Source organism: Ceratotherium simum, chromosome 35 (genome assembly GCF_057802395.1).
Source record: "Ceratotherium simum simum isolate JZ-2026a chromosome 35, ASM5780239v1, whole genome shotgun sequence".
NCBI classification, from domain to species: Eukaryota; Metazoa; Chordata; class Mammalia; order Perissodactyla; family Rhinocerotidae; genus Ceratotherium; species Ceratotherium simum.
This window is the reverse complement of record NC_141934.1, coordinates 14,125,095-14,145,028: the sequence shown is the minus strand read 5'-3', so window position 1 is coordinate 14,145,028 and position 19,934 is coordinate 14,125,095. Positions and strand designations below refer to the sequence as shown.

The 19,934-nt window shown below is 50.0% G+C and overlaps 1 protein-coding gene across 11 annotated transcripts in view; it reads right to left on the bottom strand.

Moving 5' to 3' along the window:
* Positions 1-655: 655 nt before the first annotated feature.
* The window catches only part of ACACB (acetyl-CoA carboxylase beta), a 99,333-nt gene continuing 80,054 nt past the window's right edge, over positions 656-19,934 (bottom strand). For 8 of the 11 annotated variants that reach the window (XM_087424063.1, XM_087424059.1, XM_087424060.1 and 5 more), the window contains 16 exons: positions 17,992-18,114; positions 17,619-17,888; positions 16,542-16,639; positions 15,397-15,517; positions 13,811-13,921; positions 12,851-12,994; positions 11,816-11,936; positions 10,221-10,317; positions 8,957-9,053; positions 8,327-8,462; positions 7,072-7,249; positions 5,506-5,618; positions 4,166-4,320; positions 3,379-3,549; positions 3,132-3,268; positions 656-2,446 (listed from right to left, as the gene is read on the bottom strand). In XM_087424063.1, coding sequence (XP_087280189.1) covers positions 2,320-2,446; positions 3,132-3,268; positions 3,379-3,549; positions 4,166-4,320; positions 5,506-5,618; positions 7,072-7,249; positions 8,327-8,462; positions 8,957-9,053; positions 10,221-10,317; positions 11,816-11,936; positions 12,851-12,994; positions 13,811-13,921; positions 15,397-15,517; positions 16,542-16,639; positions 17,619-17,888; positions 17,992-18,114 — 2,199 coding nt within the window. In that variant the 3' untranslated portion in view covers positions 656-2,319. The other 3 variants (XM_087424061.1, XM_087424062.1, XM_087424070.1) reach the window with 3 other exon arrangements.

Below are 19,934 nucleotides of genomic sequence, written 5' to 3'. Positions count from 1 at the left end.
CCAGACGGTGTTCTCACATTTCAGGATATAACAAAGCCTCTCAAAGGTTCAGGATCTAGGGGAAGGCACAGAGCACAGCAAGATTGGATCTGCATCAGCCCAGGTGCCTGGCCCCACCCCTTACCAGGTGTGACCTTGGACAGGTCTGCTCATCTCTGAGCCGGGATTTTCTTGTCTATAGAAATGAGGACAGAGTGTCTCGTGCACCTCAAAGGCTCATGAGGATCGCATGGGGTGAGGCCAGGGCACTGCACGTAGCCAGCGGCCGTCATCCTGAGGGTGATGCTCATCAAGGCCTCTGTCCACACTCAGCGGTCTGATCTTTTCTCCCATCCCTGCAGGCAGCTGTGCTAAGTCCCTCGAGGGGGAAAGTCGGCCTCGTAAGGGAAGGTATGTTCAGCTGATTGCCAACAGGCTGACCTGAGCGTCATCAGCCGGCAGACAGCATCTTGTGGCCATGTTTGCAATCAAGCTGAAGAGACTAAGGAGTCCACCTGTGGCCTCCGAGATATGACCTCAAATCAGAGCTCTGTCCTCCTGAGATGGGGGCTTGCTCAAGAGCTTAGCTGTTGCAAGAGGAGGGCGAGCTCCAGGGGAATCATCACGGAGGCGGCCTGCCTTTTCTGGTCCAGATATTAAGTCAAGGCCAAAGTGCTTCCTTTAAAAAATAGTTTATTCCACACATCTCCAGGGAGGTTCCTCCACCCACCATTCCTGGATAGCAGCTACTCATCGACTGGTCTTTTCCTCCAAACCCAACGGGGCCTCCCACACACGGAAAACATTTGGTTCCCAAAGGAGCATGGATTCCCCCCAACAGCCTGTCACTGGCTCATGACCAGACTATTTTTTTTAACTCAACATCCTCGAGCATCCCGGTTTGTGGGGCTTCCCTGGGCAACCTCGCTGGCCTCCAAATTGGCCAGGTTGTAACGTTTGGTGTTGCAGACAAACTGCCCAGCACAGCGGGGGGGTGGTGGTGGCCGTCACACTCCCCCCACCACGCCCCATCACCCGGGGACTGATGGATGGGACCAGGAGGATTGCAGGCCCTGATGCTGTGCAGCCTTCAGAGCTGAGTGCCGGTGGGCCTCCCTGAGCAAATTGGCGTGGTCCTCGTGGTCCAGTCTTTGGGAACCAACAGCTCTGCTCCTCTGGGCTGGATCCCGCCACAGTCATCAAGGCAACAGGTGAGGGAGTGACGGAGACTCGAAAGAGCCCTCCAAGGGAGGTGGTGGCAATTACAGTGGTGACACTCGTGAAAGAGCTTGGCCATGAGTTTGGTGAACTCTGTACTCCCAGCCCAGGCAGGAGGGTGACGCTGGGGGTGGTGGCTGGTCCTTGTGCTCAGAGGGAAGGGGCAGGCAGAGGGCTGTGAGCCACGAAGAAGTCTCCAAATGCCCTGGAACTTAGGGCCAGGCAATTCTGCTCATTTTGCTTTCCCGTTCTCAAAAAGACAATCTCTGTTAATGAGCACTAAGCCTGGCCTTCCAATGGGACATTCCTGTGATTCTCTAGAGATTCATTTGCAGAACAAAATGCCATTTTATTTCTTAATAAAAAACCATTCATACTCTTTCCTGGCTGACTCAGGAGCATCTGAATAAGCATCATTACAAAAATAGGGTTTTTTCCTCCTCTTGTCTCTGTATTTCTTTCCTTGGCCTGTTTCTTCTGCTGAAATATACAGGATGCTTACATCAAGACCTGGTCTCAGAGTAAAAAAACTAAAGGGGCCAGCCAGTGGCATAGTGGTTAAGTTCATGCGCTCTGCTTTGGTGGGCTGGGGTTTGTGGGTTTGGATCCCAGGCGTGGACCTACGCACTGCTTATCAAGCCATGCTGTGGCAGGCGTCTCACATATAAAGTAGAGGAAGATGGGCACAGATGTTACCACAGGGCCAGTCTTCCTCAGCAAAAAGAGGAAGATTGGCCACGAATGTTAGCTCAGGGCTAATCTTCCTCACCAGAAAAAAAAAAGACTTCATGATCTGATATAAAATGAACTTAAAAGAACACCTGGATCCTGCACACCAGGCACCGGAAAGAAAAAGGAAACTGGTGTATTTGGGTTCAATTTGATTCAGTGATGCAGCAAAAATGTTGTCTGAAGAGACGGAACAAACTTCCCAACAACGGGGAGGAGGTTCTTTCTGCTTGAAGGGGCACTCCTGAGATTTTATTGAGACAGGAGTGAGTGGGGGGCAGCAGCCCTGCAGAAATGCCCAGGAATTTTTTTTAAAGGCAAATCCCAAGGTCCTGGTGGGGGCCAGCAGTCAGCTTCTTGCCCGTGGTCCTGCGAGTGGCCGGGGGGCCGGGGTCAGGTGGAGGCCGGGCCGTCCATGGTGGACAGGAGGTGAGCGACTTGGGCCCGCTCAGCCGGGCTGATGTGCTGGCTCATGTATACTATGCAGTCCACGGCCACCTCGGGGTTTTCCTGAACCAGGCTATAGGGCAGGGGAGAGAAGGGCCGGGGTCATTCCTGCCACTGGTTCAATGGGCCCTAGGGTGGCCCCAAGAAACCCTGTGCAGGGCCATGTCACGTTCCTGGCGGGGCAACAACCCAGAGCTTCTGAATCTCTTCCCGCTGTGGTCACCATGGGGGTGACAGTCCCACGGGGCAGGAGGGAATATGGCCTAGGGATCAGAACGCCTCGAAGAACGACAGCGTACCCTACTGGTCATTAGCTATGTGACCTGAGACACGGTACTTGCCCTGAACCTCAGCTCCACCCCCCAGATAGGGTCCCACATGCTCACCATCTACCTCACAGGGGACCCCCCAGGAAGGGGGGAGCAAACCCTCTGGAAAGGCTGCTGCTGAGGGGAGCCAGCAGCCTGAGGCCGAGTAGTTGGGAATGTGGGTTCTCTAACCAGACACACTCTAGCTGTGACCTTGAACAAGTCACCCAACATATTCCAAAGGATCATGAATTGAAATCATCACACCCCCCCTCCTAGCATCCCCAGGGCTCTGTGCTGGAGACCGGGTGTGGGGGGATTGTGGGCTCTTTGCCAGGGGGCTGGGCTGGGGACCAGGCAGCACGGTGGATGGCAGTGGCTGCTCTGGGGTCAGGCGGCTGGAGGCCGCTAAGTCCAGGGGATGAGCAGGTGGGCGGGGCGGCTACTCACCCTCGGATGGTCTTGAGGACAGAGTCTCGCTTGAGGTACTTGATGTTCTCGCGGATGGTGGAGCGCAGGCCATCGCCCACCTGCCAGTGTTCCTCCAGCCACTGCACCACAATCTGGTTGTTGTCCCACAGGTAGGCCTGGGAGGGGCGGGGCTGCCTCAGAGCGGGACCCCGCCGCTGGGCGTGCTGGCCCCCGGCCCCCCATGGCCCCCACGCACCCACCTGCCCCATCTGCGCCCCAGGCCCACCTTGACGGCCCCCTCCGTCTCCACAAACCAGCGGCGCAGCATGGACTGGATGTGCACGTGGCTCAGCTCACTGCTGGCGCGCAGGATCTCCTGCTTGACCTGGTCCTCCAGCAGGAGGCGGCGCAGACGCCAGTACAGGAAGGTGCGCGCACTCTTCCACTCCAGGACGTCCTGCAGACAAGCCCCAGGGCTGAGCCCCCGGCAAGGGCGGGAGGAGACGCAGGACGCTGCCCGGAGCTGGGCTCTGCGCTGGGCGCAGGCTCTGTGGTCATTTTACAAGGCCAGGAAGCTAAGGCTCAGGGAGGTGGAGGCACCTGCTGGGCAGGTGGCAGAGCCAGGACTTCTCCAGGACTCTAGACTGGCTTACCACAGGCATGGAGCGCCTAGGCCAGCTGCGGGGAGCACCAGACACAGGGACACCAGGTGCCTGGAGGATGTCCTCTTGGGGATGGGACCACAGGGTGGGGGTTGTGACGGTCAGTGGTGGGTGAATGCAGGGCAGGAACAACGGTTCCCAAATCTGGCCCAGCAGTTATAAACACAGAGGTTAGACAGTGGTTCCCAAACCTTGCTGCCTATTGGAATCCCTCAGGGATTTAAAAAAAAAAATACCAATGCCTGGCTTCCACCCCCAGATACTCTGATTGAATTGGTCTGGAGAGCCACGTGGGCACTGCGATCTTTTAAAGCTCCCCAGGAGATTCTAACATGCAGCATTCACACGCTGGAACCCAGGTGACCTTAGGATGGGTCATTCATACTCTGCCCTGCAGCCACAGGCTCTTACAGAGATGACACCCTTCTCCAGCATCCTGCCGGGCGTGTCGTGGAGGTCGGCAAACTGCGCTGCCACCTGGTGGTAGATGGGCAGCAGCAGGTCCTCCCGGGCCTTCAGCCTGCCCTCCAGGTCCTCGCGGTCCTCGTCGGAGAGCTCGGACACTCCTGTGGGCAAGGGCACAGACCAGGGTTTGCAGGACGGGCCTGAGCCTTACTTCTGATAGGCCCCCTAAATCACACCGCTCATGCAGCCCCAGAAACGCACTCACAATTGCGAGCCAGCCTTCAACACGCAATGTTAAATTTGCCCCATTTTATCAGACTCACTGTGCTTGTAGGGTACTATCAGTTACTGCTTTTAACACATATTGTAAACTATAATAAGGGAACATTATAAACAACTCTACGCCAATTCGACCACTTAGAGGAAATAGACAAATTCCTTGAAATACACGAACTACCAAAGCTCACCAAGAAGAAACAGATAAACTGAACAGTCCTATATGTAATAAAGAAGTTGAATTTGTAGTTAGAAACCGCCTATCAAAGGTTTAAAGAAATCATGCCAGTGCAGAAAAACAGCAAATAGAAGGCGGGAACACTTCCAAGCTCATTCTGTGAAATCTGCATTACACTGATACCAAACCAGAGAAATTATACACACATCATCATCTTCATCATCATATCTTAAATCTTGTGAATAGCACAGTTATAAAGACATTTCCACCTAGTACGGACCTTTAAAGAGAATTACCATCTAGGGTTACAAGGGAAACAAAGCTCTCACTCAAACAAAATTGGTAAAAGACTTGATGTCTAAGTAGAAATTCTAAACGGACATTTTGCTATGAAAATTCTGATGTTCCTCATTGGCCCAAAATGTTTCAACTGTTATATTTTGTGTGTGCTGAGAAATAAATTCACTAAGGTAGTGTGTGTGTGTATGCATATATATATACATATGTATATATATTTTGTGTTTGTGTGTGAGGAAGATTGTCCCTGAGCTAACAAGCATACCAGCCTTCCTCTATTTTGTATGTGGGACAGTCACAGCATGGCTTGATGAACGGTGTGTAGGTCTGTGCCCGGGATCCAAACCCATGAACGCTGGGCTGCTGAAGCAAAACTCACCAACTTAACCACTACACCACCAGGCAGGCCCCTGTATATAATGTTTTAATGTTAAAGGGGTTGATTTGCTGTATGTGAACATTTAAAATATCTCACAATTTTTGTAGCTGTGTTTTGGTATGTCTTCACCTTATTTCTGACATAGAAACCTCCAATGACGGAGCGGCCTGGGCCTCTTTTGGCCTCCGAGAGGTGACGCATCTCGGACCCTCTCACCTAGCTGTTCCACGAGCTTCCTGTAAGCTGGGTCGATCCTTCTCATGGCCTTTATCAGATCTTTCTTTCGGAACTTAATCTCCACTGTTCCCTCCGGCTCCAGAACACCCCCCCTGAAAAAAGAACAGGCGGGGATGGGTCCTGAGCAAGCAACAGCCAGGAGACTCGGGGGGGTGGAGGCAAGAGAGTCAGGAATCTGGAGGTCAGTTCTCAGCTCCTTCACTGACTCACTGTGTGACTTTGGGAAAGTCCACTTCCTCTCTCTGGTCATCTGTTTCTATATCCATAAAACCAGAGACTGAGCCAACTCTTTAAAATAAAGTTTTCTGAACTCTGGGGGGTCCTTTCAACTCCAAGAGAGTCTGACTTTCTCCAGAACAGCATAACCCTGCTGCTCTTCAGCCACAGATCTTTCTGACTTTCCTAACTTCTGCTCTCCTAGAGCCAGGGTACTATTTCTGATTTCCTTAAAGCTCACAAAGACTCAGTGAGGAGCCCAATGTGGTCCCATGTGAGCTGCCCTCCCATATCCAACCCTCTCACTCACTCCTCAGTCTCCCCCAGCCCCCTTTCTTTTGACAGCTCGGAAGCCCTGATGAATACTATATGTAGCTCTGAGCTTCCTGGTGGCCAGAGTGAAAAGTTAACAATGACCCCATTTGAGCCTACTCGTGTCCTGAGTCTTCCTGGAGGAGTGACCTCAGCATCCCCCCAGGAGGGTCTAGGTGCAATGAAGGCAGGACAGGTTGGGCTCATTTGCACCCTCTCACAATGCCTGGCATAATGCCTGGTACACAGAAGGTACTCAATAAACATCCATTGAATTAACGAGTGAGTAAGGGAGTGCACACAGGAAGGGGGCCAATATTTTGGGCAGAACTACTCTTGAGGCCTTTACATCCTGCACAGCACATAGCATCGAGTCTTCACTTAGAAGGCATTCAAACACTATGTTGCAAGTATTATTGTCATCATCCTTTCTGTAAGAGTTCCTGCGATAAATTCTCCTAAAAAAAGTGCCAAGATGGTTTCTCTCCCCTGAAGAACTGGTATCTTTTCATGCAAGTATTCATTCAGGCATTTGTTGGCCAGTATTTCCCAACAACCCACTAGGAGTCAGGCCCTATGCTAGGCCCTGGGTTATGAAATTGAATGAAACACAGCCCCTACAGGAACTCAGCTTTGGGAGAGACTCAGAGTCTAGTGAGAACTACATGATTGCTCATATTTCCATTTTCATCCTGGCTGCCAGGAAGCTCAGGTGCTTTGGTCTTTCCTTATTTTTTGATTGCAAACCTTCTTGGGAAGCAGGTGAGTATAAGTTATGAAAAAACAGGCAACAACTCCTCCGCCACCTCCGGGCTCCAGCCACTAACTCTACTGAGAAAATCCAATCACACACGGTGTGCTAGTTTGAGATCAGTGTGCTAAAACTGGAAACCCTCCGTCTTTCAGAAACTCAGAACACCCCTGTTCTCCCCAGCCAGTGGCTCAAAGGTCATAGGTCCTCAGGACTGGGAGTGAGAACAAGAAAAAGCTAAGCCGGGATGAGGCTGGCACACCCACCTACTCTCTTTGTCCGCGTACATTTCTATGCACAGAGGGTTGATGGTGGAGTCCAGGACCACCCAGGAGCCTCCCCGCAGCTCCGCGTAGGGCGGGATGTAGATCAGGACGGGCTGTCTGTACTGCCTGAGGCCATCCACGATGTAGGCTCCGAACTTCAGCACCTGGTCGTACATGTCTGAAAAACAAAGCAGCCGCCGGGTGAGGCATCTCAGGCCCCCGCGCTCATCTACACGCAAAGCCTACAGCCTTCGTTGTCCTGGGGGTCCTGGGAGAGTGTGTTCAGCTGGGAGGCCTCATGGCGCCAGAAAAACAGCACTGGGCTGGGAGGCAGGAGCCGGCCCGTGCACAGATCTCGCGCTAAGTGGCCATGTGACCTTGGACAAGTCACTCTGTCTGGGTCTCAGTGTCCCCATCTGTAAAAGGAGGCGTAGAAAGAAATGAGCTCTAAGATTCCTTCTGCTCTGACTCTGAGATGCCTGACTGCCCCTGCCCAGTCTCGCTGTTTTTAGCACATGGAACCCTCCCCAACAATAACACAGGCCCTTGCCTCCTGCCCACAGGTAGCGTGGCCCTTATTTTCCACCGAGAGGCACTCCTCCAGGTGCCAGGCACCCCAGGTGCTAACAATAATACAATAATAAAATCCACCATAACCACACTGAAGCAAACAGCAGGTGCCTGTGATCAGCTCATCAACACCTCACCTCGACCCTCTGAGGTTGGTCCTATTCTTACCCCCTTCACAGAGGAGGGAAAGTGAGGCTCAGAGAGGTCACCCAGCTATTAAGAATTCACACCAGGCCTGCCCACCTCCCAGTCTGGCTCTTTCCTCAACACCCCGCTGAGAGCCACTGAATCTCGAAGTGTGCTCGGTGGCTTAAAAAGTGCTTGCACAACTGTCGGGTCACTGAGGTTCAGCGGCTCTCTAAGGAAGGCAGGGCAGGAGCACCTTCTCATCTTACCGAGCCAGGAGGTGACTGCCCAGGTCACTGGGCAGCTTCCTGGGGCTGCCCCTCCCTGCCCTGCCACTCACAGTGTGACCTCCGGCAAGTCACACCCAGAACCCTCAGTTCCTCATCCGTAAAACTGGCTGATGTTACCTGAACTGCTCCCGTCCTCAGGGTGTGGGGGGACTTGCCTAAGATAACGATGGGACCATACATAGAAAGACCTCATCGCCACCCCGAGGGGGCTGCCCTGTCCTGGGTACGGACCCCACAGCTTCGGGGCACCCACGGGAAGGCGGCTTTACCTTTCATGCCACCCGAGAATCCCCTCCAGTTGGCAAAGATCATCAGGGGCAACTTCTCCTGGTTGAAATCCTTGATGGCCTGGGCCGTCTTGTAGGCCGAGTCTGGGAACCACACCTGGCCCGCCTGCTGGATTATCTGGAGGACAGAGGGGCCTGGCTGGATCAGACTCCTCTGTGCAAGAGCAGCCCCAGGACACGGGGACGGGTGGGCAATCTGACTGGCGCTGGCACCAACACCAGAGCCAGGGCTCAGGGAGGGCCGAAAGCTCTGCTAAGGACCCTCACACTGCAGCCCAAGGAGGTTCCTGTTGCCCCATTCACAGGCTCAGAAATGCCCCAAGCTAGTCTAGGCCACACTGCATCAGTGGCAAAGCCAGTCCTGGTACCCGCCCTCCGACTTCTGAGCTCCTCCTAGTATGTGCCTTGGTTCACCCTAGACACAGCGACAGGGGCGGGGCGAAAGGCAGGAGGCATTCCTAGAGCCCTGTCATCCTCTGAGGAAGAAGGAACAGAGCAGGGAACATTATGCACCCCACAGAGAGAGTGCTGCCGGCAGGCATGTGACCACGCAGGACCCACTCCCGTGGGGTGGGCCAGCTAAAGAGCATCCCCGGAGCCCGGGCCCCTCACCTTGGCCTCGGAATCCAGGTTGGCAGGGTCTGCAGGCACCACCACCTCCACCATCCGCGTCTCCACAGCGATCACTCCGACAGGGATGCCCCCCAGCCTGCAAGGCGGAGCACAGGTGAGCCGGGCGCTGGGCGGCACCCCCGCGGGCTCGGGGCAGAGGGGTCCAGCCAGCGCTGCTGGCATTCCACGGGCGTCTGGGGGGGCACGATGGCCCGGGCGAGGGCATACAGAGGAGAAGGCTGTTTGCGCTCCGGCAGCTTGTTCTACGGGCAGGCAAAGCCGCAGCTGCCAAGCAGTACGAGGCCCCGACAAGCTGGCAAGGGCCTGCTGGACGGAGCCCTTCTCGGGGCAACAGCTGTCGTGGTGGGGGGAGGGTCAGGCCGGTGCAGGGACTGAAGCAGCGCCGTCCACTAGAACTTTCTGGGATGCTGGCCATGTTCTCTATCTGCGCTGTCCGGTACAGCAGCCGTGAGCTGCACGTGGCTACTGAGCACACGAGATGCAGCGAGTGCCACCGAGGAACTGAATACGTCACCCTCTTTCAACTTAACTCATTTACATTTGAATTGTCACATGTGGCCAGCAGCTACAGATGAGGAGGTGCAGGCCCAGAGAGGGCAAGTGACAGAGCAGGGCATTGACCTCAGGTCCAGCTCCAGAGTCTGGACTGGCAGCAACCACATCACGCCAGGAACCCGAGTGGTAGATTACGAGGATGCTGCTTTGGGCTCCTTCCAGGGAGCAACTTTTGGGAAGCTGGAGCCGTCTAAAAAGATGAGGGCTACCCGGCTGAGGGGCGAGCGGCTCAGTGGCAAGCATTCGAGCAGTTACGCCTTCCACCAGCTGTGGCACACAACAGGGCTGCCTGCCTGTGGCCCTCCTGAAATGGGCTTCACAGTTTTGAGTGTCTGTGCCGTTTTCTGGGGAGAGCACCCAGGGCCACCTTGTGATTCTCAAAGGGGTCTGCGGTCCCTGTGGCTGGGGAGCCCTGCCCCAGGGGAGAACTCTAAGACAAGGGTCCCGGCCCCAGCAAGAAGTTGGCAGAGATGACTCCTAAGGCCACAGACAAATCCAGACTTTATAAAGAAGTTCATCATCCAGAAAACCATCCTCCAAACTGGTTTTTCTTTCAGAAAATCCTGGGGCCAAGAAGAAAGTGAGCCCGGGGGCCATCTGGGAGGAATGAATCACCTGGCCTCGCACCTGGGAGCCCCAATGCCTGGGGAGGCCAGGTGTGTGCAGCCTGCCCCATTGTGCAAGTTACCTTGCTCTTCCCGTCACCACAGTCTGGGCCCAGGGCGCCATGATTTCCTTGAAACTGCCCTGGTCGAAGAATCCACTCTGCCAGGATCCCTTCAGAGCTGTGGGCAGAAGGACAGAAGCCCAGGCTGAGGGGCTGGGTTGATTAGGGGCCCCAGGGTCCACTTGGAGGGGCAGACTGCCCTGCATTCTCTCTAAGGACAGCCTGATCTTGACAGCCCAAAGACCTTTTTCCCTGGAAAACCACACAGATCCCAACTGCCTTCCAAAAAAAGACAACAAAAAAACAGGGCTTCAGAAAAGACACCAAGTCAGGAATTCAGTGCATATGGAACATCCAACTACATCAACTCCCGCCAACGTCAAACACACAGAGGTCCTAGTCATGGTCTCTGCCTTTTCTTCCCACAAGGCAAAGAGAGCTGATGAACACCTTCGGAAGGAGAGATTTCAGGAAGGTACCACCTGCCCCAAAAAACTCATCCCCAACCTGCTGGCTGCAGCTTAATAACCATGTAACTGGGAAGAAAGTCTTCAATTTCCCAGAGAGAGAGAATACGAGGATGCCAACTACCACCATCCCTGGAGAGGCAATGGTGACTCGAATCACACCGTGGTGTAAATGACTGGTTTGGACCAGAGAAGCCAGGCAGCACAAGGGGTCTCAAGCTGCGGTATGGGAGGTTGGGCTCCTGGGAATGAAGCAGCCCAACTTCAGTGTCTGCCAGAGGACTGGCCTGACTAGACGGAGAAAACCGTCGGTAATCAATCAGACATCTTTTAATCAAGATAAAGCAAGCCCCCTCAGTGCTCACAGGCGAGAAAGCCCAAGAGAAATGGAGAAGAGAGAAGCAAGCCACGGGGCTTCTTTTGCAGGGAGAGCCTGGCACGCTCCTGATGGGCGCGTCTCCTGCACCACGCAGCTGGACGAGCAGGCCGATTTCTAAGGTTGGCAGCATGTGAAATTCTAGACTCGGGATTATGGTGACGGGGGGAGCTCAGTTTTCCGGCTGTGGTCTGGTTGCTCAGAATGTAATCATATACCTCCAGGAGACCAATCTGCCCCTTTCAGAGAGACAGAGAGAATGTGTGTGTGCAAGCTTGTGTGTGTGATCGCACGTGTGTGTGCACCTCTACACATGTGTCTGCACATGTGTATGCGTGTGTCTGTGTGTAGAGGAGGCTAAGTTGCCTGTCCTGGGTAAACTCACGGAGATTACTTTATTAAGGCTTAGCCAACTAGAGAAAGAGCGAGAGGGCTGGGGAGAGGCAGTGTTTTCTTTGACGCTCTCACGTTTCAGCACTGGACTTACCACCTGCGTAACCCTGGGGCAGCTTGGGGAGAGAGGCCTCAACCTCTGTTGCCCTTCACCTCCATCCATCAGCTCCAGAAACCGGAGGCTGTTCCCACCCCTTCTTGGTCAAGAGCTCAGGAAATTCATAGAGTAAAATCTCAATTCCTGCATCCCCCTGCCTCTGATCTCAGGTGCACCCCTCGGGGATATCCGATCGAACATCATGCTTCTACCCATGTGCTCCTTTTCCCAGGCCCAGAAAGAAACCCAAGACCCACGTCTCACGCAAAGCACTTGGACTCACAGGGGTGAGGCCTTCCTGCAAGCATCCACCGGGGGTTGTAGGGTGCTCTGGATGGGAGGAATTCGATCTCTCTGTCAATGGGGTCAGTGGGTGTGATGATAGGGACGGGGCTGCGGTTATCCTAGAAGAGAAAGCCAGGTCTCCAGCTCAGTCTCCAGGGCTTGTCAATAACGCCTGCAGTCCGCTCTTTGCACTTCTCTCCTCTATGATTACACCTGGTTATGCAGCAGAAGCCCAACCCGAACTAGCTCATCAGCACAATCACAAGTAGCCTGCAGTGAGGGCCTACCAAGTGTTGGGCTCTAAACACCATTTCACGTAACCATCATGATAACACCCTGGGGTAGGTGCTATTGTTGTTCCCATTTCACAGGTGAAGATACTGAGGCTCAGAAAGATTCAGAGACTGTCCCAAGGTCTGATTGCTACCGGGGAGGAAGCCAGGAATTGAATCCAGCCTGATTGCAAAACTTGAGAATTTTGTATTGTCCAATGTTACCTCTTTTGATGAGAGGCAATGCCACCTCTCTCTTTTTTCTTTTTTTTGTGAGGAAGATTAGCCCTGAGCTAACATTTGCTGCCAATCCTTTTTTTTTTTTTTTTTTTGCTGAGGAAGATGGGCCCTGGGCTAACATCTGTGCCCATCTTCCTCTGCTTTATACGGGACGCCACCACAGCATGGCTTGACAAGCGGTGCGTTGGTGCATGCCCAGGATCCGAACCTGTGAACCCCGGGCCGCCGCAGTGGAGAGTGCACACTTAACCGCTATGCCACCAGACCAGCCCCACCACCTCTTTCTAAAGGATCAACAGATAACATCCATACAATGGCATTCAAAAAAAAAAAAAAAAGGCAACGAATAGCTAGGACAGGGCGGGGTGTCAGAGAGGCAAGGAGGGAGGAGTAAAGAAAAACTACCCCCAGCCACATGTGCAGTGCTGCCTGCTCCCCACGCTCCCACACCACCCAGCAGATGAACTTGACACAGAGTCTTCTAGGCCCCCAGCTGCGGGGGGTGGTGGGGCATACTGCACCTTTGGCATATAGGACAGCCATTCCAGGATGGTATAAACGCCCTCGAAGTCGTCTGGCACGGTGCTGTGGGAGACGCCATTGTAATGCATGATCTGCACGCCACCCAGCTGGTTGTTGGACGTGTAAACCTCTCTGCCCAGGACCTGCTTTGACGCAGCAGGGTTAGCAAGGTCCTGCCCAGCCAGGGGCCCTTCCACCTGCTTGGAAATCATCTCCCTCGGTGGTCCTCAACTCTGGCTGCATGGGAGAATCACCTGGGAGCTTTCAAAAATCCTGACGCCCAGGCTGCACCCAGACCAATCACATCAGAATCTTTGGGGCTGGGACTCGGGCATCAGTATTTCACTACACGGCCCAATTTGAGAACCAGTGATCCCGCTGATCACTTTGGTTATCTCAAAAGCAAAACCCAACCTAGTGTTTCTGATTCAGCAGGTCGCTGGTGGGGCCTGAGAATCTGCATTTATAACAAGTCCCCAGGAGATGCCGATGCTGCTGGCCCAAGGGCCAGACTCTGAGACCCTCAGTGAGATTTTAGCAGACACTATATTATGAGGTTTTGTAGCAATGTGGAAAACGTTTTAACACAGTGAAAAAGCAGAATGGCAAAGTGTACATTCACTAGGCGTCTAACCACGTAAAGGCATAGGATGAGAGTGAAACACAAATTATAGGGGCAACATTACTTTTTTTCTCATTTTTCAATTATCTGCAATGTGTAATGCCATTTTAATAATTTTTAAAAATTTAATGTCGGTAATACAGAGAGTTAGTTCCACCAGAAGAGCCTAATACTGTTTTTTTGGGGGCTCATAAGAGGCCCAGATGACTGCAAATTGGAAAAAATAGCTCTTACATCAGGAGGTATGAAACTGGTTTCATGTTGAGAAAATCCCCCACGTGGGGACAATGGGAATGTTGAATCGATGCCCCACCCCACACGGGCCCCTTGAGGTCACCTTGTTGAGAGCACCTGCCCCTGTCAGGATGATGTGGGAGTTCTCCACCTGGATCACTCGCTGGCCCAGCCTCACCAAGTAGGCCCCGATTCCAAGGGCTCGGCAGGTCACCTGTGGAGACAGGATCCCTTCTGGATTCCCGAGGGTGGCATGCCCTGTCCGCCCCCGCGGGGACAGCCCACGAACTCGCTGGGCACAAATGGAAGCTACAGGTTGGCCACTGGCAACCTGATTCGGGGCCAAACAGCAGAGCAAAGCCTGTTCTACAGGCTCCCGTGACCTTGGCTTCCTATCCAGAAAGAATGCAGTTAACGAAGAAGAGTGCCATCAAGACAGACAGCAGACACGGAATGTGCTGGTTCTTGCCTCAAGAGGCATGTGTGTAACTCTTCTGAGATTGGTCATTCGAGAGCCACAAGGATGGCCAGGAGTGCGTGTGAAACTGGTGTACTGAGTTAAGAGTATTGTGCCGATGTCAATGTCCTGGCTTTGATAATGTATCATGGTCACATAAGACAGTGTCATGCGGGAACCTGGGTGAAGGGTACATGGGACCTCTCTATACCAGCTTGTAACTTCTGGTGAGTCTTAAACCATTTCAAAATAAAAAGACAGATAGATATAAAAGATATACGTATATCATTTATATATTCCAAAATACATATATATCTTTTTATTTTGAAATATATATAAAATGTATATATAAACGACATCTAGAAAACAAGCCTAAGGGAGACACTCGTGGCCAGCGTTCTCCACCTTGGAAACTGAAGCTCCAACACTGACTGTAAAAACAAGGTCTTGACTGACAGTTTACATTAAAAAGTATTATTCCCCCTCCTCCTCCTATTAGAAATAGAAAATATTTTTGGAAAGCCCAAGTGGGGAGGGGGCAAGATAATCAATACCAGTAAAAATCCAACAAAAGTTCTTCTAAATAGCCAATACTTGTTAAATAAGAGGAGATTGGACTCTGATTCAAACAAACCAACTATAAAAAGATATTTTTGAGATTACTATTAAAACTGAAGCCAAGGGCCCGGCCCAGTGGCATAGTGGTTAAGTTCATGTGCTCTGCTTCAGTGGCCTGGGGTTCACGGGTTCGGATCCTGGGTGCAGACCTACACGCCGCTCATCAAGCCATGCTGTGGCAGCGTCCCATGTACAAAATAGAGGGAGATGGGCACAGGTGTGAGCTCAGGGCCAATCTTCCTCACAACAACAACAAAAAAAACAAAACTGAACCCGAACTGGGTTCTGATGCTATTAAAGAATCGTCATTGATGTTGTTGTGTGTAATAATAGTATTATGGTTATGTACAAGGTGGGAGAGAGTCTTTATCTCTTAAAGATCCACACTGTGGTATTTACAAATAGAAAGATATGATGGGGGTTTGCTTTAAAATATTCCAGAACAAGGGGCAGAGAGATTAAGGATGCAAGAACGGCTATATGCTGATATTGTTGGAGCTGCGTGATGAGCACATGGGGCTCTTTATCAATTCTCTTTACTTTTGTGACTGTTTTAAAGTTTCTATAATAAAAATAAAAATGTCTTAAAGAAAATCAAGTAGGAGGAGACTCACCAAGCTGATGGTGACGATCTCTTCATAAGCCAGGGAGGACTCCCCAGCAATCATGCCTGAGCCTCTCAGATTCTCCACGCCCAGGCCATCGTCCTTCCCAATGATATCTGTGATGACATACCTTCAAAACCAATCACAAGTTAAAGACTGAGATCTAGTCCAGAAAAATCCAAGGCTGATGCATTTTCCCAGGACCTGAGGCAGGAGGGACAAGCAACGTGACGGACTGGAAGGCGATAAAGCCATTCCAGAGGTGGAATGAAAGCCGAGATCTAGAACCCTCACAATTGGCCCTAACGCTTCTAGAAGGGCAAAGTCAGCATCAATAATTACCACCCCTCAACCCAAGACATCTGTCCGTTCGGAGGCTGTCTTAATAAAATGTCATCCCCACCCCACATTCCTCCAAAAGCAATCTAGAATAGCATTTGGTCTGCAGAGAGATAGGGGTATACATGGGAAGCCGCTAGTTCTCAATCCGTCAGTCAAGATTTCATGGCCATATAAGTGAGAGACTCTGTACAGCCTAACCCCTGTTGGAGGTTCACAACGTACTTTAGCACATTAAATGTTCTGAGAAGGCCTGCAGTAAAGATGCTAGTTAGATCTCATGTGACCTTGTGTTTCCCAAACTTACTTGACTATGGAAATTTTTCCTCCCTCCCACTAACATTTCAGAAAACCCAGTCTGGGAAATTACGATTTAGTCAACCTCGCTAAAAAAAAATACAACTTTCCCTGGAGAAGACAGCTGGCATCCTTTGATGTTCTCACAGAGCCGCCTCCAGCCCTGCCCACGCCTTCCCAGCTCTCCAAATCATCACTGCGTCAGGCTGGCTAATTTGGTCATAAAATGTGAGCCTGCAGCTCCAAGGACATCAAGGGAATCCAATCTAATTCTCCCTGTGTGATATGCAATTTTTGTGAAAGGCGTGACTCATTTTGGAAAGACAAGGATGGGTTCACCCTGGAGAATGCCCCAGGTATTTAAGCATCAGTGCCCGGAAGCTCAGGGGTCCCACTGTACAAACACCAGCACCCTGTTGAAAATATCGCCACAAGCCAGGAGGCAAAGAGACGATGCCCCACTAGAAGCTGAAATTAGCCACAGGCAAAATGAGGGAGCTGCCTGATAAGTTACTTACCTGGATTCTCCGTCTTCCTCGATGTGTTTACAATGGACGGAGTTCAGGGAGCTGATTCTGGTGTAGTCTTGTGGGGTCAGGTACAGGTATTTGAATCCCTTAAAAAAATATACTCGAGTGAGGTCTGAACCCAGTTTCCTGCACTGGAGAGCCACTGTTTTTCAAAAAATGTCAACACTGTCGGGGCGGATGTTAATAACATGTTAACAACGTGTTATTCACATGTTAACATGTCTGATGTTAATACCATATTAACAACAGCTATAAACTGAAGGTCTGCTCTGTGCTAAGGGCTTTCCACTCATCCTTACAACACAACCTCACATTTTTTCTGGTCTCTCTGAGGCAGTGTTTCTCAGTCGTCTTTTCATTATCCCTCCCTTAAGGAGCCTTTCAGATATTGTTTTTTCTTTATTGCCAGCCTCCTCTCATAAAATTTTATTATAGATATATTGTTTATGTAATATGTGTATGTACGTATAAATATGTGTGTTTATATGTGTATGTGTATGCTTTTTACATGAAAAGAATAATTTTTGCCCCCTTTGGGGGGAAACATCACCCCCTTGAGAATGCATGCTCTAGTTGCAAAGAATGACTCTGTCCCCTGCATTTTCACAATCACAAAACGCGTGTCTTTTCTCTCATTCATTTTATCTTTTATTGTAGCTGGCATCTATATGTCTCTGGATGATTTTTAAGAACTCTCTGCGGACAAGGCCTATGTATTATTCACCTTTGCACTCTCAGTGTACACTGCATTCAGGTGATGCTCAGTATATATTAGCTCACTAATATATACACTATATATAACATATATATGAGCTCATTAGCTCATTTTTTCATTATCGTTCCCCTAAGGAGCCCTTTTAGACATATTTTCCTAATTGCCATCCCCTCCCATGAAATTTTAATATACCACACTGTATGCCTGTTTATATACTGTATGGATACCTGTACTTTATATATGAAGAGTATGTAATAAGATTGTTTTACCCCCTTGTGGGTGCTACGACCCCCACTGAAAATGTAGTGCCAGCTGAGTGGAATTACCACCACACCCGCTTTGTGACGTACTCTGTGGGGGTCTTCGGGGTCCACCCAAGCCACCTGGAACATGTGTTTGATCTCCTCTGCAAGGCCGATGCGGGCCCCGCTGTTGGCTGCGAGGTAGATTTTGGGGATGCCCTCTGCCCGGGCCAGCTCGGACGCCCGCAGGTACAGCAAGTCTTCTCCCAGGCCAAAGGATCCGATGCGGAAGGTAATGTCGTTGCTGATGACAATCACATCCCGCCCTTCGGGATACTCTTGGGTCTTAAACCTCATTTTGAAGGCCACCATGCCCACCTGGCGAGTAGATGAAAGCCCAAGGAAAACAGGTTTGCTTCCTCAGGGGGAGATTTCTGAAAGGGTGAGTCCAGCCAGGGACCGGGCTCTGCTGAGTTCTTACCTCGTTTCCACCAGGAAGTCGGTTCATCTCCACTAGCTGGCCCTGAGGGTCCAGCACTAGCTCAGTGTATGTCAGGATGTCTTTGGGGTACTTGTCTGGGGACCCCCACAGTTTAAAGAGAGCCTGGGGAGAGGGGAGGAAAGAGCAAACCTTGAAGTCATCAGCAGGGAGGCACATTTTCTAGTTCTTTCTTTTTAAATCGTGAACTATTTAAAGCGCACAGAAAAACATGCAGAATAATAAATAAATACCCAAGCACCCATCTCGTAGTGTTGTCAAATCATAATTTTTCCATAGTTGCTTACGATTTTTTTAAAAGAAATATGAAAAATGCGGGTGAAGCCCCTGGTGTACCCCTCCCCATCCACCTACCCGCAAGTAACCATTATCCTGAATTTCTGTCTACCAGCCCTGCGCATGTTTGTAGATTTTTATTTCCTCATGTACGCACACATTTAAAACATGTAGTATTATTCTGCATGACTTCAACTTTACATAAAACTGTATTGCACTGGACATGTCCATCCGCAACTCGGTTTTTCAACTCTCCTATATGTTTGGGAGATTTATCCATATTGATCAATTTAGCTCTGGTTTATTCATTTTCTCTATTTCCATATATCACAATTTATGTGTTCATAACTCTTTTTATGAACATTTGGGTTGTTTACAGTTCTACAGTATTACCAATAATGCTATAATGAACATTCTTATGGTCCTTTACAAACATGGGTGAGAAGTTCACCAGGTATATACCTAAGAGTGGAATTGCCTGGACGTAGAGCATGTGACACTTGAAATTTACTTGATATTATCAAATGTTGGGAAGTCCTTTACAGTTCCAGTAAGAATGTGTAAGAACTCCTTTGCTCCATATACTTGCCAATGTTTAGTTTTGTCAAATATTTGAATCCATCTTCTTGGTGTGAAATTTTATTGTGGTCCTGATCTGTACTCCACAGGACTCCAAGTGAGGTTTATTGAACAGGTGAGTTTATTTTTTTGCCAATTTCCTGTTTATAACTCCTCCCTATATTTTTTATAGTTTTGCTTGTCTTTTTCTAATTGATTTATTAGTGCTCTGTAGATCATCTAGTTCTAATCCCTTGCTGGTAGTAGGCATCGAAACATATTCTCCCAATCTGGCACTTATCTTTTCTCTTTTGCATAAAGAACTTTTAAAATTTAATGTAATCAAATTTGTGGGTCTTTTCCTCTAAAATTTATGCTTTTAACTGACTCGTAGTGGGTTTAATCCTCTTGAAATTTATTTTTGTATGCTGGATGAGGTAGAAATCAAAATTTATTTTTTCTGATTAGATAAGCAATTTCCTTATACCTTTTAGTGGGGTTCATTCCCTTGATTCACAATCCCCCCTTGCATTTTGTCGAGGTTCTGTTTATGAGTGGGTCTGAGTCTCAGCTCTATTGTACTCTGTGGGTCTATTTGTCTAGCTCTATTACCATAACACTACAATGTATTAAGTACATTGCTGCTTTAAAATTAAGGACATCTGCTAAGACGAGCCCTCTTGACTTTGTTCTTTTTCAAAATTGTTTTTGCTGTTCATGGGCTTTTGCTTTTCCATATGAATTTTTAAGTTTCACCAGAAAACCCCTGGAATTATACGGAATTTATTAATTTAGGCAGAACTAATATCTTTACAATAGTGAATCTTCCCATCATTCATGAGCGTGACATAGCTCTCCGTTTATTTAGGCTTAAAGTATTTCAATAAAGTTTTAAAATTTTCTCCATAAAGGTCTTGTATGTTTTTTGATTTAGTCCCAGGTAACCTTATAATTGAGCTTAATATTGTAAACAGCATTTTTTTTCCAACCACATTTTACAATTACTGCTGGTCTATGAGAATGCAATTAATTTTTGTATACTGATCTTGTATCTAGCAGTCTTGCTGTATTATCTAATTGGTTCCATGGAG